Raw genomic sequence first — 15399 nt, 5'->3', positions numbered from 1 at the left:
ATGAGAGTAAAAATGGCAAGTAGGAAGTTTTCTTTTGTCTTCCCCTCTGACTATAAAAAGCTTCTTGCATACTAACATTTAGTCATTTTCTAATTATAGCTCATTAAAGAACTGTTATTTACAGTGATCTTTCATGTCACAAGCTATGAGCTGAGAGAGATTCTGGTTTGCACATGATGATTTCATGAGCTTAAAAAGTTGACTAATTAAGCTGTAAAGCTCAAACGTAGGGAAAATCACTCAGAGATATGCTTTTCAGAGGCTGCCCAGATTACATCCAGATGTTTGAATTTCAATTTGCATGCCAGTGAATAATATATACAAAATGGAGGAGATCATAACAATGGATTGCTAATGAGTAATTTTAGGAAGTCTATAAACAATCAGAGAACAGAGGCTCTGTTTGATGGTGGATTGGACTTTAATATTTAAGTCAGTGGAAATATGTTGTTGCCTTCAGTGTGATTCAGAGCATGCTTTAAGGACTTACTGACTATGGTACTTCAAAAAAACCCACCTATTTTGCTCCTTAGTTCCCTCAAGTTAAGAAAAACATACACACTGCCCAATATGTGGGCAGGCAGCATCAGAGAGTTAATGTACCTGCTGGATTATTTAAAGAAGAAGGCATTTCCTAATATGAAGCAAAAGCAATTTTGAAATGCTGTGAATAAAATGAAGCTAATGCATAGGGTGCCAAGGAAGCTCTGAAGATAATATTAGTAATATTAAGTCAGTCCTCATGACAGACCCCACATCCTGCTTTAAGGCTTTAATAATGTATTGATTTAGACTTAGATTTGTATCTGAATGCTGTAGAAAACATACTCAGCACCTGGCAATCTCAAGAAAATAATGTTTGGACAGGCAGTTAGATTTTTCCATGTAACTTTCTTTAGAAACCGGCAAAATAGTAACAGGCACAAAACCAGCTAAACCCAGAATTTATTTCTGTAGGATGGATTTTTGTCTACCGACGATATTTACACTAGAGATGTTTCTAAACTAAAAGCACATACATTGAGTCCTGGAAAATTTCTCAATGGAACATCTCCGGAACCCCTAGAGGTTGATGTTGTCATTTTATTTACGACTAATGAAAATGGAGCCTTTTTTCATTTTTGCCATTTCTTTCAGAACTGTTTTAAGGAGGGATTGATTACATTTCTGGAGGTTATTAGATAAAAGCTAAATACATTACACTTTCAACAAACTATCTCATAATTTAAGATTTAAAGGGCATGCATTTATTTAAACAGTCAAACCACTGCCACAGAGTTGAATTGTAGGTCAGATTTCATTTTAAAATGCTTTCTAGCAGATGTTCTCTGATTGTTTGTGAGGCAGTCTCTCAGGAAAAATATGGCCATAAATGATTGTGAGTCTCATCTGGCTTTGGTGGATACAAAAAGTTTCTTCTGTGATGTCATACCAAAACTTTAATATCAGGAAGATGGAAGTTTGATTGGTGAAAATATGCTCAAGAGATGAATAGACATCCTTATTGTTCTGTAGTGCAGTTGGCTTGGTGTGTCGGTGATCTCAGTCAATGGAACTAGTTAGAGCTTGTCTTTTTTTCAAGGTGGTTTTCAAAATGCTGCCATAAAAGTCTTCACTGGATGTGAGGCACCAACTTGCCACTCTGCAACATCTCCGTGAGCTGAGGGCTTATGGATGTCTTGGAAGTAGAATGAGCCTATAACTAATTTTCTGAGCTGTTTCAAGGTCCTTGTGACAAGGCTTCAAGATTGTTTCCACCAGCTGTATATAAGTGATGAGACAACCTCAAACCCTCCACCAGCACTCAAGTCCATGGTGTTCGACCACTAACAGACCCTTAATTAAAAATTTAGAATTTCCCTTTGTCAGCATGTTCCTTCCTCTCTGTGTTTTCCTCAGAAGACTTCTTTCTCAGAATTAAAAGTTGTTTCCAGTTGCCCTCTTTATTTTTTAACATTTTATAAAAATATATATTTTTCCTCCTTATTATTTTCTTTTTATTTTGTGGGAGAAGCCACCCCATTTTGAAATATATTTGTTTGATGAGAGTGCTTCATTGTTTGAGGAATGGAAAAGATTGGAAAAGATCCCATTTCTTTTTTTCTGAGTCTTGAGGCCCAGTTATTAAAAATGAGGTTGTAGCCCCTTTGATACAGGTTTTTTTGGATCTTTTTTTTTTGAAGGAAGTCAGGCTGACAAAGCCCCTTAATGTGAAATTTTGAGAGCTGTTTGATTTTCTTAAGCTAGAGCTGGTGGCATTCACTGCCCTGCAGGATGGGTCCTGTGTTTTCTCTCATCAAGCTCTAACTCCCACTTACAATTTTACTTTTAGCTCTTGGAAGAAGTATGGCTGGAAAATCCAAATATTACAATGATGTCTGATGTTTTATTCACTAAATCTAAATTGGTTGGATAGATTGAAAATTTCACAAGAACAATGGTGCATTTTTTTCCTGGTCCTTGAAAAAACATATTGAAAGCCACCACCATATGCCTGAAAAGTTTCACCACAAAGGAGAGCTCAGATATTTTGGGGCAGGAGGGATTCCTGGTCAATGGGTTGCTCACTCAAAATGGAAAGGCTGACTGAATGAGTGGGCAGGTTTATAGCTACCTTTGAAGAAGGGAGGAAAGTTTTTATTCATGATCTGTGGTTTTTCAAGATGAAATAGTGATAGTTTCAGTGGAGTTACTCCTTCAATCCAAGCTCTGTCACTTTTAATCTGAGCTCTCCCCACATTTTTCCTTCCCTTCCTCACCTTCTTTTCATACAAAACCAGTTAAACTGCCCCTATGTGGTGGCTGGTAGGCCTGCCTAAGAAGATTTCCCTGGAAAATAAATATTTTTTAATACCACCAGTAAAAAAAACAAGATGGTGGTGAAGTGAAACCGTGGCATCAGGTCACTGGGGCTTGTGTTGGTTATGTTCAGCTCCACCAAGCAGGCTCAGCTGTTAGCAGGGTGATTTGTGCTGCCTGTGAAAAGACAACCTGATTGATGCTGGTGAAGTATTTGGAAGCTGTAATGCTGTCTGTGGGTGGGTTCCTCCTGCTCCAGGCAGCAGGAAGGCTGAGCCTGCCGTGCCCTTTGGTCTTCCCACTGCCACACGTGCAGTGCAGCCTGGTTTGCCTCCTCCTCAGCTCTGCAATGTCTCAGGAGCAGCGCGCGCGCACGGGGCACGCGGATGAAATGGGCAGTGAAGCCACAGGGGATGGATTGGCCAACACTTTGTACACTGCAGTACCCTGACACTGTATTCGTGTAACGTTGCTCTTTTTTGTGTTCCCAGATAACCAAGTTGAAAATTGACAGCAACCCTTTTGCTAAAGGATTCCGTGACTCTTCCAGACTCACTGATATCGAGAGGTAATGGGGACTTTCTGTTTACTTTCCATGCAGATAAGATAAAGAGAAGAGAGAGTTTGTAGGAAAAGCATCCTTTCAACTCTTGAGAACCTGTGCATTTTAATGTTATCTTGCTGCATACAGTAAGACTCCTCCACATCCTTTAAAAATACTTATAAACTTTATGAAGAAAGAGCTGTTTTGAGTTTTGACATCTGTTCCAGTTGGGGCCAATATATTCGTCTTCCTCAGGGGGCTTCTTGAAGGGGGAAGAGGGTCAGTTTTACAACTTCAGAATGAAAAGCTTTTTTCTTATCATGCCATTTAATCCTATTGAGAGCTGTGAATTGGGTCAATGGGAAACAAGGGCAGTGGTCCTGTGAAAAACATCTTTACAGCTCCCCATTGCTCAACATAGTGGAAAAGAGAGAGGGGAGCTCCCAAAATTCACTTCAGCAGTCCCAGACACCAAATTGGCAATTACTACCATCAGGATGACTCCCATAACTCCCACTCTGACAACAAAGATGCCATTTTTGTTTCACCAAAGTTGTATTACAAGCTGCATCAGGGGAAAACTTTATCTGGAAACTGTTCTGTGTGTATACAGCTCATTACAAGCAACTGCTGCCATAGGGACAGAAGCATTAACCCACAGCTGAGTTAGGAAATAAACTTCAATCTCTTGGTAGCTTTCCAGCACGTCACATTTTTATGGTGTCGTGTCAAATAACTTGGCAAATGAAGCAAATTAAGCTGCTTGTGTCCTTTAAGCTGAAAGAGAACTCGATGGAGATGGATATAGCACATCCAATTTTTCCTATGAGCACACAATCATGAAAGAAAGTTTGAAGAGGCCAAAACCCTCCAGGCTCCTACATGGAGATATCCAGATGTATCTGTGAATCATTTTTCACAGGTGCATGCAGGGGACAAACTGCTCAGTGAAGTCATAGCCACAGAGCTAGACAAAGTCTTTACAGCAGTTCAAAAGCACCTCTATCTAAGCAGGCCCATGGATGGGAAATAGTGGTACCCTTTACACCTTACTAGTCACCCTCTCAGTAAAAATCCAGCACTTGTAGATGAGCTGTAATATGCATGGATGTGACAAAGCCTAGCTGATGCCATGGCATGGGAAAAGTAATGACATTTATGAAGAAGGGGCATGAAGTTATCAATACACTCACACCACTTCTCTCAATAGCAAATAAAAATGAGAAAACTATCTTACATAGCCAGCCCCATGGAGCTCCACTTCACCCAGTGGAGCAACCATTTCTTTCTGACTGTAAACAGAAAATGACTGGATCGTAAGTGATCTGTCGAGTAAATGGGTAAAAGAATAGTAATTTGTGGGAAAAAAAGCTTTTAGGCTGCAGTGCACATTTGCAAATTTATTGAAAATTGTTTCTTAAGTAAAAGCCTTCATTGAAAATGAAAACAAACAAAAAAAGGAGGCAGATTTAATAAAATAGCATGTCCTGCTGTGTTGAGAGAATACTCAGGTGAACAAGATCCAAAGCTCAGGTTAGTATGCAATAAATAGTAAAGGAAGGACCTGTCAGAAGAGGTTTCCTTGTTTTACAGACAGGAGTCATCTAAAGACACAGCTTTGCAAGGGCGGAAAGAGTCTGAACAGATAAGCTGGGAGAAAAACTTAGTTACCTCTGTGCAGATGAACTGACTATCATGGTGCTGGATATGAAGGGAATTTTTCCAGAGGACATCTTATTATAACAGCACATGGCATGGAGTCAGAAATGCTGAGCATAAGCTGCAGTGCCCTTTTGTTTATTGATAAGTGTAAGAATAGAGCCTGAGACAGGCAGCCGAGCCCAGGCACAAATGTTGCCACGAAAGATAAGGCAGACAAATGTGAAGCCTACAATAAATACAAGAAACAGAATGCAAAAAGTATTAAACTTACACTACAACTCTGGATTTGAGAGCCCAGGTTTTGGTCAGGTCTGATTTTGACTTAAATTAGAAAACTTAGCCCTGATTACTATTACAATATTATTTAAAAATTTAGAACCTGCTGCAAAACACATCAAGTCATGAGATAATACAAGTGTAACAGGCAAGTGGGCTGGTAAGAGAGTATTTGAGAATTGCCTAAGTCATACAAATGGTGCAGAAATATCAAGGGTTTTTTTCGGTTCTGCCACTAAAATACTCAGGCACGTGAAGACATCATTCTCTAAGTGCCCACTGGTTCTATATTAGCACCAGAAAAATCACTTAAAGAAATTCAAAACAAAGCAAAGGAAATAGCAAAATAAATGACAATAGGGAGAATGGCAACAGGAAGAATTTCTTATTTGATGTCCATTGCAACATTAGTTGGAAATAGGTGAATCTTGAATAGCACAGCATGACTCTTCCTCAGTCTAATTGGAAACTATAAGATCACTGCTGGAGAAAAATACTTATTTTCCAGAGAAAAGACTGTGAAGGCCAAAACACACTTGCACAGCTCTTGAAAATTGACTAGTTCTCAAGAAGCTGTGAAAATACTTTCCCTGCACTGCTCCCTCAGCAGGCATGCACTCAGCACGTGTGTGTGTGTAATCTACAGTGTGGTGTGGGGATCCTAATGGCCTCCCGTAAAGCATCCCATGATGTTGGGGCCACGACAGCACTCATTTATCCTGAGTTCTAGCTTTTCCAAATGACCTAAGTAGTGTGAAAGCACACAGTGCTTTGTATTTCATTTCCAAGTATTTAAGCCTGCTTTTTCCTAAACAGCCTTTGGGGAGGGAAACAAATCAGATCAATTGATCTTTAGAGACCTAAAGAAATTAAATTAGTCTGGAGTCAGTTACTGCACTAAACCATCCAGTAATTGGATTGCTTCTTGTAACTGATTGAAAACAGCCTCTATCTGTAACAATATAGGGAGCTTTTCTTTATAGTAGATCTGAGAGAAAAACACATCTTTTTATGACATGATGACAGAAATTGCACTTTTTTAACCTAATTGAATATGATTTTATAAATATGTGACTTTAATGATTTCAGGCTTCCCATTCTAGATTTACGATCCTTATGTAAGAAATTCAAGCTACAAATGCCTCTAGGATTAAATCTGTTGGCATTGTATGTGTTGGAGCTGAAATAATATATATAAAAGTAGTGAAATTTGCACAGCAGTAGAGGAGATAGGCAAGAGCAATGTTTTTGAAATGCCCTGTGTTTTCTTTTGTTCCTATCATAGAATGGTTTCCTTGTACTCAAAGCTATATACAAGTCTTTTAACTATCAAAAGAAATTTTTGGTGAGTTTTTTTTAGGATGCAAGGTTCCCATCACAATCAACCCTTTCCCTATATTACTTGTGATCTATTTATAGCAATGTGGCAAACTTTATCTGGGGCTACTGGGATTTAGATAAGTTTCTGACTCATCTTTTGATCTTTTTACGTGGTATTTACATCTCCTCTACTATAAAACGGCTTCCACTGTGGTTGTGAAAAAAATTGAACATTTAGCAGCAATTACCAGAATGTGGAGCTTAGCATACTGTGGGATGTGGGACTATGAGATGCCAAATCGAGTAATGAGGCATTTCTGCTAAAGAAAAAACTGTCACAGGCATAAAGAATGCAGAGGCAGAACCCAACAGATAATTTTTTTTCATTTGAGCCTGAATTATCTTTTGAGTTGTTGTGAAGAATTAGCCTGTTAAAAAATAAATAGATAAATAAAATCATCATACCATTCAAAAAATCCAGTGAAAAAGGTGATAATTTCAAGAGCAGGAGCCAAGTATGTGATAGGCAAGTTCAAGGTGTGGATTTTTAATATTTAAGGAGAGAGTTAAATGAGTATACCCATCTGCAAAAGTCCAATAATGCTTATGGGATACTTCAAGAGGAAATATGGAAAAGTATAGTTGCACACCCAAGTAATTTTAGGCAGAGAAGGAGAAGGGAAGGATGGGGGGATGGGGAAGTTAGAGAGCAGCATCCCAATTGGATTTGCATGGTAATAAAATTCCAGATTTTCCCTTGAGGAGCTTCATCTCTGAGATGTGGAAATATATCACGCTGGCTTCCAAGGCAGTAAGCAAAGTTCATGCTAATGCCTGGGTAGGGGCACTTCCCTGCTGCAGGATCAGTCAAAGCCACATGCTCAGTGCTGGGCTGAGCGCATCCGTCCTCTCTCCCAGCCCTTCCCTGCTCAACCCACTGAGCTGCCCTCTTCCCCATTCCTGTTGCCTACTGCTGGTCTGGAAGATCTTCCCAGACTCTTGAAAGCCTCCTACCAACAGCCAGAAACACATACAGGCTCTGTGGCCTACCCCCACACCCATGGTTAAGTAGGGCTTTGTCATAGTTCTCCAATAAGTCAAACTGCTAGCTGATCCTTTATTCTCAGCCAGCTGTCAGTCTGTGAATGTCAGCAACCAGCCATGAGATACCATCTCTGATGTTTAGGTTCAGAGAAGAAAAGAAGTCCTGAATTTAGAGAGAAATGCCAAGGACTCTGGCATAAACACCTGGTACCTAGTGCCAATATTCCAGATGTTGCTGAGGTTACTCCAGCCTTCAGCTGCTGCTCAGATGCGGGGGTGGATTGTCTCTATTTTTTGCATCATCCATTCCAGAACACTGCAGGTGGCTTGGATTGTTTAGCAAATCTTGAAAACACTACCTGCCTATGTTTAAACACCTGAATTATTCCTTTCAAATCTAGTTCATCTGACTCTGCTTGTTGTTAGCAAGCCAACAGTTCCTTTTCACCCAGGAGAAAGCCCCCCTGTGCCACTTAAATCCTCTTTAGTTGCCAAGTTTTTAAGCACTCACACTCTGGCTCATTTTCCACTTAGGTTTTCTGTTCTCTATCTTCTTACTTATGCAAAATGGTATAAAAATATTATTCTAGTTGTTTCCACTCACCTCATGCAGATGTAGTGTGGGCATAACAGGTGGCGATGATGTCAAATCAGATCTATGGTTTCAACCCCAGAAAAAGTTTTCCAGGGACTTCCCCCTGCAATTTCACAGGACATCTCTGTACTCACCTCTCATAATTTTCTGGTTACAGTCAGAAAGAAATGGTTGCTCCACTGGGTGAAGTGGAGCTCCATGGGGCTGGCTATGTAAGATAGTTTTCTCATTTTTATTTGCTATTGAGAGAAGTGGTGTGAGTGTATTGATAACTTCACACCCCTTCTTCATAAATGTCATTACTTTTCCCATGCCATGGCATCAGCTAGGCTTTGTCACATCCATGCATATTACAGCTCATCTACAAGTGCTGGATTTTTACTGAGAGGGTGACAGTAAACATCATTGTGGAGGTACACTTGTTCTCCTACAGCCATCAAACCCTAGATTTTTCCTAATTTAAGACTCACTTCCCTTCTTTCTTGTATGAATTCTTGCAGTAATGCATCCATCCAACACTTGCCCAGCAGTTTTGACTCTGTGTGAAAGTGTTTTGCAGCTCTGGATGAATTTTTGGGCCAGGTCACATGAGCTACTGTAGCCTGTTTTGTCCCGGGTTGGCTCAGTTCTGACCTAAGCACTGGAACAGAACTACTTTGTTCTGCTCAAGGATTTGGTCCATACCATGGACCATCCACAACTTGAACTATGTTCCTGTGGTCAGCCTCCATCTACCAGTAGGAACAAGTATATGTAGAAAATAATTATGTCTGAATGTTCATGCATATGTAAAGTTGCAAATAAAAGCCAGAGGGACATAAAGGCTGAGTGATATCTGAACAGTGGTTCTGACAGCATAAATTGTTCACTTGTAGCTGCTGTTACAGAAATCTATTTGCTCTTCCTGCTATGTTGTTTTGGTTTATTGGGAGGTGAGTGGTTTTTGTTGGTTTTTTGGGGGGAGTTTTATTCATTGGTTGGGTTATTTTGTTGGTTTCTTTTTTTTTTTTTAGAGACTTGTTTTTAGCACTTGTGTCTTGGACAAATTAGTCATCTTTTCCCTTAAAAAAAGTCCTATTACAGTGTGACTTCCGACAAGTTTATTTTTGTGCCTTCTCAGCCCATTTATTCCATCTGTCTTCACCTCACCTCACTTCTGACATCTTCTGTTATCTGGGCTTTCTTCCAAACATACTAACTGGCAGCTACAAAAAAAGGAAACCTTTGAAATGCAGAACTAAAGAAGTCATTCAGGCTGCAGACTGATAATTCATACACTTTATATCCTGTTCTGTTCTGTATTTTTCTTTTTGTTGGAATGGTCAAGCAAAACATGATTGTCAGTTTTACTATTTTATTATTTTCCTTCTTTTTTAAAATTTTTTTTTTTTTTTAATTTACATTGCCTTTCCTTTCAAAGAACAAGAAAAAAAAAGGTAGAAAAAAGCAAACCCCATGACACCAGGAACAGGGAGCAGATTCTGGGAATATCCTTACCTTTCTGCATACCTAGCCCTTGGATAGGGGTAAAAAAAAAGAAGTTAATAATAAGAGGCTTTTCAGCTCTGCTCTGGATTTTTTACCCTTTGTAGCCATTCCTGAAACAGTAGGGTGTGCAGAAGACATAAATTCAGAGTGCCTGACTCAGCCACTTGCTCTTTCTCACCACCGTTTGACTTTAGCATGTTGTTTGCAAAGAAGCTTGATCCTGGCTCCCACTGGAAGGGGTGGCTGTCCCTTACATCAAACTTCACCCTCTTTGTAGCCATGGTATAGATCTGAGATAGATACTGGATGCCCTGGTTCCAGCAAGCTACCTCTGAATCAGCTTTCTTGACACCTTCAGCAACACTAAATATATTGTCTTAAATATTTTTGTCCCAAAGGCAGAAGGTAGGCTTCCCACCTCCATCTCCTTTCTGCCAAATTCAGAATCAGGGTCGTGGTGATCACCAGGCTGCTGTGCATGCACAGCTGAAGTAGAGTAATAGCAAAAGGAGCAGAAAAAATTACATCAGAGAGGCCTGCTCCCACCTCCAACGAAGCCCTGTTCTTTCATCTTGATTAAAGATCCTGCTCAGGGTAATCTTGGACTTTATCATCTCCTGAGAGAATTTCTATAATCTGGGCTGACAGCAAAAGAAAGTGAGCACTCTCACACAGAGCCTCAGCTCCTTACCAAGCCAACTCTGTTCTCTGCCCTCTCCTAGCCCAAATCCATGGCAAATCTTGGGTTTGGTCTGTAAAGTGTTAGTGAATCATTTGTGAGTAGCATCAGCATTTTCACATCTTTTGGTTGTTTGAGGCTACTCTGTACAGACAGGGCACTGTTAGCTGAACAAGGCCAAAGACTCAGCTGGGAACTCTGTGACATAAAGCTTCCCTAACCAGAAGTTTCATTTCAGAATCAGTTGCCAGCAGAGGCAAGAGTGAAAAGTTTAATCAAGAGGTTAGAACCTGCAGAATAGCAAGATGTTCCCTGTGCACCCTAAACCCTTTCTAATTGATGAATTCTTTCAGACTTCCATATGCTTTGATTTCAGGTTCAAATTTTGCTGTTTTATTTCTTGGACAAAGGAGACAAGTGCTTCATTCATAATAAGGTTTATTGATGGGGCTGGGCTCAAAGTGTGCTTCTGTTGGAACGCAGATTATTGGGATCAGCCTGAGCTCCTTTTCCTATTATCCCTCTTCACATTTATCCTTCCTTGCATCACCTCTGTGGGCATGCTTGCCAATATGAGCTTAGTTTTCTGCTTTCCATTTGGCCCATGGATCCTTTTCCTCAAGCAGCTCCAGTCCCTAACTTGCTCTTCTCCAGCCTGTCATCTCCTACTACCTTCCAGTTGTACACATTGCACAACTTAATCATAGTAATATATTGTGTGCATGTGCATGCTTTTCCCTCCTCTGGCTATTTCCAAGATATCTGTGAGTTGAAGAACAGCATGGAAGACTGAATTTGTTGGTAGACCACACAAAAACATTTGACAGAAAGAAGACATCTTTCCTTTATTCAATTGGCAGGTTGTGATCTCTCTCAAAACAAGGTTTAATGGTAATTTCTTGCTAATCGAAGAAACTGTGGAGTTCTTAGACACATTAAAAGGTAAAAATTGTTAGGTCCCACTATTAGATAACAAGTCTCTGATCTCAAACAAAGAAACAGGACAGAAGTTGAGTATTGAGTTACTGGAAGTCACTTTGTTCTTCAGACAACATGTTTACTGTGGAACAATGCTGAAAAATTAGCAAAGACAGCTTTAAAAAACCCTCCACCATATTCTTCACTTGCTATTTTTTGAAATTAACATAGAATCATAAAGTAGCAAATATTAATTTATGATTCAGTAATTTATAAAATTATTTCCATAAATCCTTGGAACCACATTGAAATATCTGATGTTGCATACAAAACTAAAAAGCCAGAGGTAATAATGTATTTCCCTTTTAGTAGTGTTAGTGTAATATTTTGTGATTTGAAAAAAATGTATTTTATTAATCCACTCTCCAGAGCACCATATTTGGGATAACCTAAAGGGTTCATACTTCCATAAGGAGAATTTTCAGAAAGATTTTGAGATTTAAGTCCCTTCTGTACCCAGTGGAAACAAGGATATAAGAAGGAATCTGTGTTCCAGATTGCCAGCTTTGCTCCTGCATTTTGAACTAGATTTCACAGGCACTTAAGTCTTGTTATTAAATTTTTGCTTCCTCCTATGTATCTGTGCTGGAGTCAAGTCCTGAGGCACCTCTGTCTTTAAAGGGTGGAGTAGGTTAGTCTCTTCTTTCCAACCTATGTGGGAAAATCCAAATATTTTTATAGGTTAAATGAATTGCAACTGCTCTCTTCTTTATCCAGACTCCAAGTGGTGTTCTCTGAGGATGGAATATTGCAGCGTGGTGCAGAGGACACCACACCCTTTTCCTTTGAAACATAAGGGGAAGGAAAGACTTCTGCTCTTGTTTTCCTAAGCAGAAGAAACAGTGCTTGGAGTATAACTCAGAGATATGCCTTTTGACCGTAGAAAATACACCGCTTCTTTTTTTTCTCCTGTTTCCTTTTGCACACTTAGGTGCACTCAGCCTTTTGCATTTTGTAAATCTGTTTGGAGGTTTATATGCAGTATGTGTTGTATGTGGAAAGAAGAGGAGCCTCCTGGAGACTGTGGGGGCAGGTGCTTAAATTCTGGTGTGAATCTCAATGCTTTGCACTCACGATGAGAGTCACAGCCTCAACCTCTGAAATGAAAATTCAGTAGGTGTTTTGTGCTTATAGCATAAACAACACACATGGTTAGTCAAGATAAGCTCATACAGTTTTGAATATTGAATCTCAGCTGCACAAGAGGAACTGTTTCTGTGAGATTAGTTGCTTTCCCTGATCCAAGTTTCCACATTCCCTCTGCCATAAAAACCTTTGCCTCTTGTGCCGACGAATGAGATTAATCTTCCAAAACCTTTTGCATACTATCTGCAATGCTACATCATAAAATAAATAAATAAACCTACCACATAGTTCCCTGGTTTCAAACTTTGCAGATTCAGGGTTCACTAAGAAGTCATCTCTCTTTTTCCTTTAAAAGAAGACAACCATATAGAATAATAGAGTTCTCTGTCTAGCATACAAACCCATCTGGAAAGAATTTAGTCTGCAATAATTGTGGGCATTTGATTTAGCTTTAAATCCCTGTAGGTAATTCAAATGTAAATTTATTGGGGTGAGTTTATCCCCAAGCTGCCATTGGATCCAATGTTTTAGAGGTGAAATTGGCCCACTGTGCTAAAACTACAGCCTGCATTGTTTCTGTTGCATCAGGATATTATTATGTGCTGTAATATCTGCTGTTATAAGCAGACCCTTACTAGAAATAAAGTCAATAGAGACAATACAGACAATCACCTGTATTAAATTTATTTTTCAAACCTTGATAGACTAGTAATTCCTAGATTATGAATATGTTTATATACCAGTATCTAAATCACTCAAACAACACTGGTCTAATTTGTTATTCTGTTATGCTGTACTCATATGAAATAGCCCTTTTGGTCAAGTAAAATTCTGTGCATTTCACATTCTGCTTCAGAAGAAAGTCTAATGTTTCAAGAGGCATTCAGCACATAATGTAAACAATGCCATCTGTCTTTTTCTTTGGAAAATCTTCTTCAAGATAGCCCTGATATGCCTACTGTTTTCAATCACTTAAAAGGCAGTAATCCAATTATATCATCCTCTATGTAGGAACTGCCATTGCTTTCAGTCCACTTCCAATCCTGACACAAGTAAATCACTTTGATAAGATCCTCTTTTTATTTATTTTTTTCTGAGGAGACTAGCATAAGTAATGATGCCAGCGATAGACCAAGGACAAAATGACCATAATGGACTTTCTGTAGGAAGGGAAAACATGTGCCACTGTGATTTATCATGTTACTTGAAAAATATTTTTCCTTGGAATTTCTGGAACAGAAGCACTCTCTAAGCAAAGGGCATTAGCAAGTATGAATGGACAAATGGTAAATTCAGACAAAACATTCATCAAGTAGCAGATTTAAACAACTATTGCTACTTAGATTTCTTAAACAGGAACAGAAGGTCAAAGCCATTTTGGAAATGTGCCTAGGTCATTTTCATCTTTGGTATAATGCCACCTACTTACATGGAAATGCGCTTGGAATGTGTAAGGTTGGATCTTCCTTACAAACTACTAAGGCTTATCGTGCAGATATGCCTTCCTTCTATTTAAAAATGGTTTGGGTGACTTCAGTGATTTGTGCTACCAGCAAGGCAGGGGCCTGGCAGACACGTCTAACCTCCCAGAATAGACATGGCACGAGATCAGTAGTATCTGCAGACTTCCTGCTACAAACTGCCCTCCACCGTGATGCTGAGAGAGCATAGTCAGAGCTGAGTTCTCTCCGGACATACCTATCTTTGCCCCTGCTTTCAGAAAAAGGGGAAAGCAGCAAATGAGGTAGTCACGTGCAACGCAAATCTTGTTTGAAAGGAGCTGGACCACAGGTGTCTCTTTGAACCCAGGCTCATCACTCAGCACAAATAACTGCAGAGTTTGCATTTTCAAATTTATGAAGAGCGCTGGTCTGATATTCACTGTCTGAGACCACATCCAGGAAGCACAGTAGGAAGTTCACTCTGCTGAAGAAGCTGGTAAGCGGTGATCCACAATATTAAAAAATGCAGGCCAAATCTGGCATTTCCAATGTCATGCTATGAGGTAAGTCTTTTGTTAAGTAACTTTGGAGAGCCAAAAAAGCTGTGATCTGGACAGGAAAAGGCACTGTACTTATCTGAAAAAAATAGGATGCTGTTTAGGATGGTATTGATACATTCAATTGTTTCCTTTTACAGGGAAAGTGTGGAGAGCCTTATCCAAAAGCATTCCTATGCTCGATCCCCCATTCGGACCTATGGAGGAGAGGATGATCTTGGAGATGACAGCCAGGCAACACAAAGCAGAGGTAGGAAAACATGCTCATGATGTAAACTGTGGTGACTCAGTTATGCTGGAGAAAAGCAGGACCACGGGCAGTACCGTGGTACTCTAAAGAGTTTCTCTGGTGCATCTCTCTGCCATGAAGTCATATAATGAAGAAGAATACTTGCTATCTTTTGGCTCTTTGGGACATCTGATATGCCCACAGCACTGGTGTGGGTGGTTCAATTCAGGAGGCAATTCTAGAGATGACCATATAATCTTTGCCATCAAGAGAGAATTAGTTCTGCTTCCTCTTCAAGATATCTGCAAACCAGAAAACTTCATTACTGAGAACAACTTCATTGCTGAGAACAAGTTAACACTCTCCATCTCTTGGCAGGACTTACTAGCTGGGCTCCACACCACTTGTAAAGCACCATGTAGATGTGCCACTTGCTGCCCCTCCAGCCTTCTGTGAACAGAGGACTTAGTTCTAACCATCTTCAACCTACTTGTGGTTAACCTGCTTTGCTTCCTCAGGAAGAAAATTTGGTAGCTCCCTGAAAAATTGATGTTTAATTGTTATCTGTTAGTCTCTTAAAGGTGCTGTTCCTGCTGAAGCAATTAGCCCCAAATGCTTTATCAATTTGTCTGCATTAGCAGTAGCAAAAGTAGTAACAAGACAGACTTGATCTTTGCGGGGATACTTACTGGAGAAATTG

The 15399-nt window shown here is 39.7% G+C and overlaps 1 protein-coding gene across 1 annotated transcript in view; it reads left to right on the top strand.

The window, feature by feature from the left end:
* The window catches only part of TBX20 (T-box transcription factor 20), a 34457-nt gene that overhangs the window by 15091 nt on the left and 3967 nt on the right, over positions 1-15399 (top strand). The window contains exons 6-7 of the mRNA XM_054274214.1: positions 3291-3367; positions 14611-14720. Coding sequence (XP_054130189.1) covers positions 3291-3367; positions 14611-14720 — 187 coding nt within the window. The remainder of the gene's footprint in view (positions 1-3290; positions 3368-14610; positions 14721-15399) is intronic.

The sequence above is a fragment of the Melozone crissalis genome, unplaced genomic scaffold, assembly GCF_028551555.1.
Source record: "Melozone crissalis strain CALT ecotype California unplaced genomic scaffold, PUWL_Pcris_2 ptg000016l_1, whole genome shotgun sequence".
NCBI classification, from domain to species: domain Eukaryota; kingdom Metazoa; phylum Chordata; class Aves; order Passeriformes; family Passerellidae; genus Melozone; species Melozone crissalis.
This window is presented reverse-complemented; position numbering and strand designations above follow the sequence as displayed.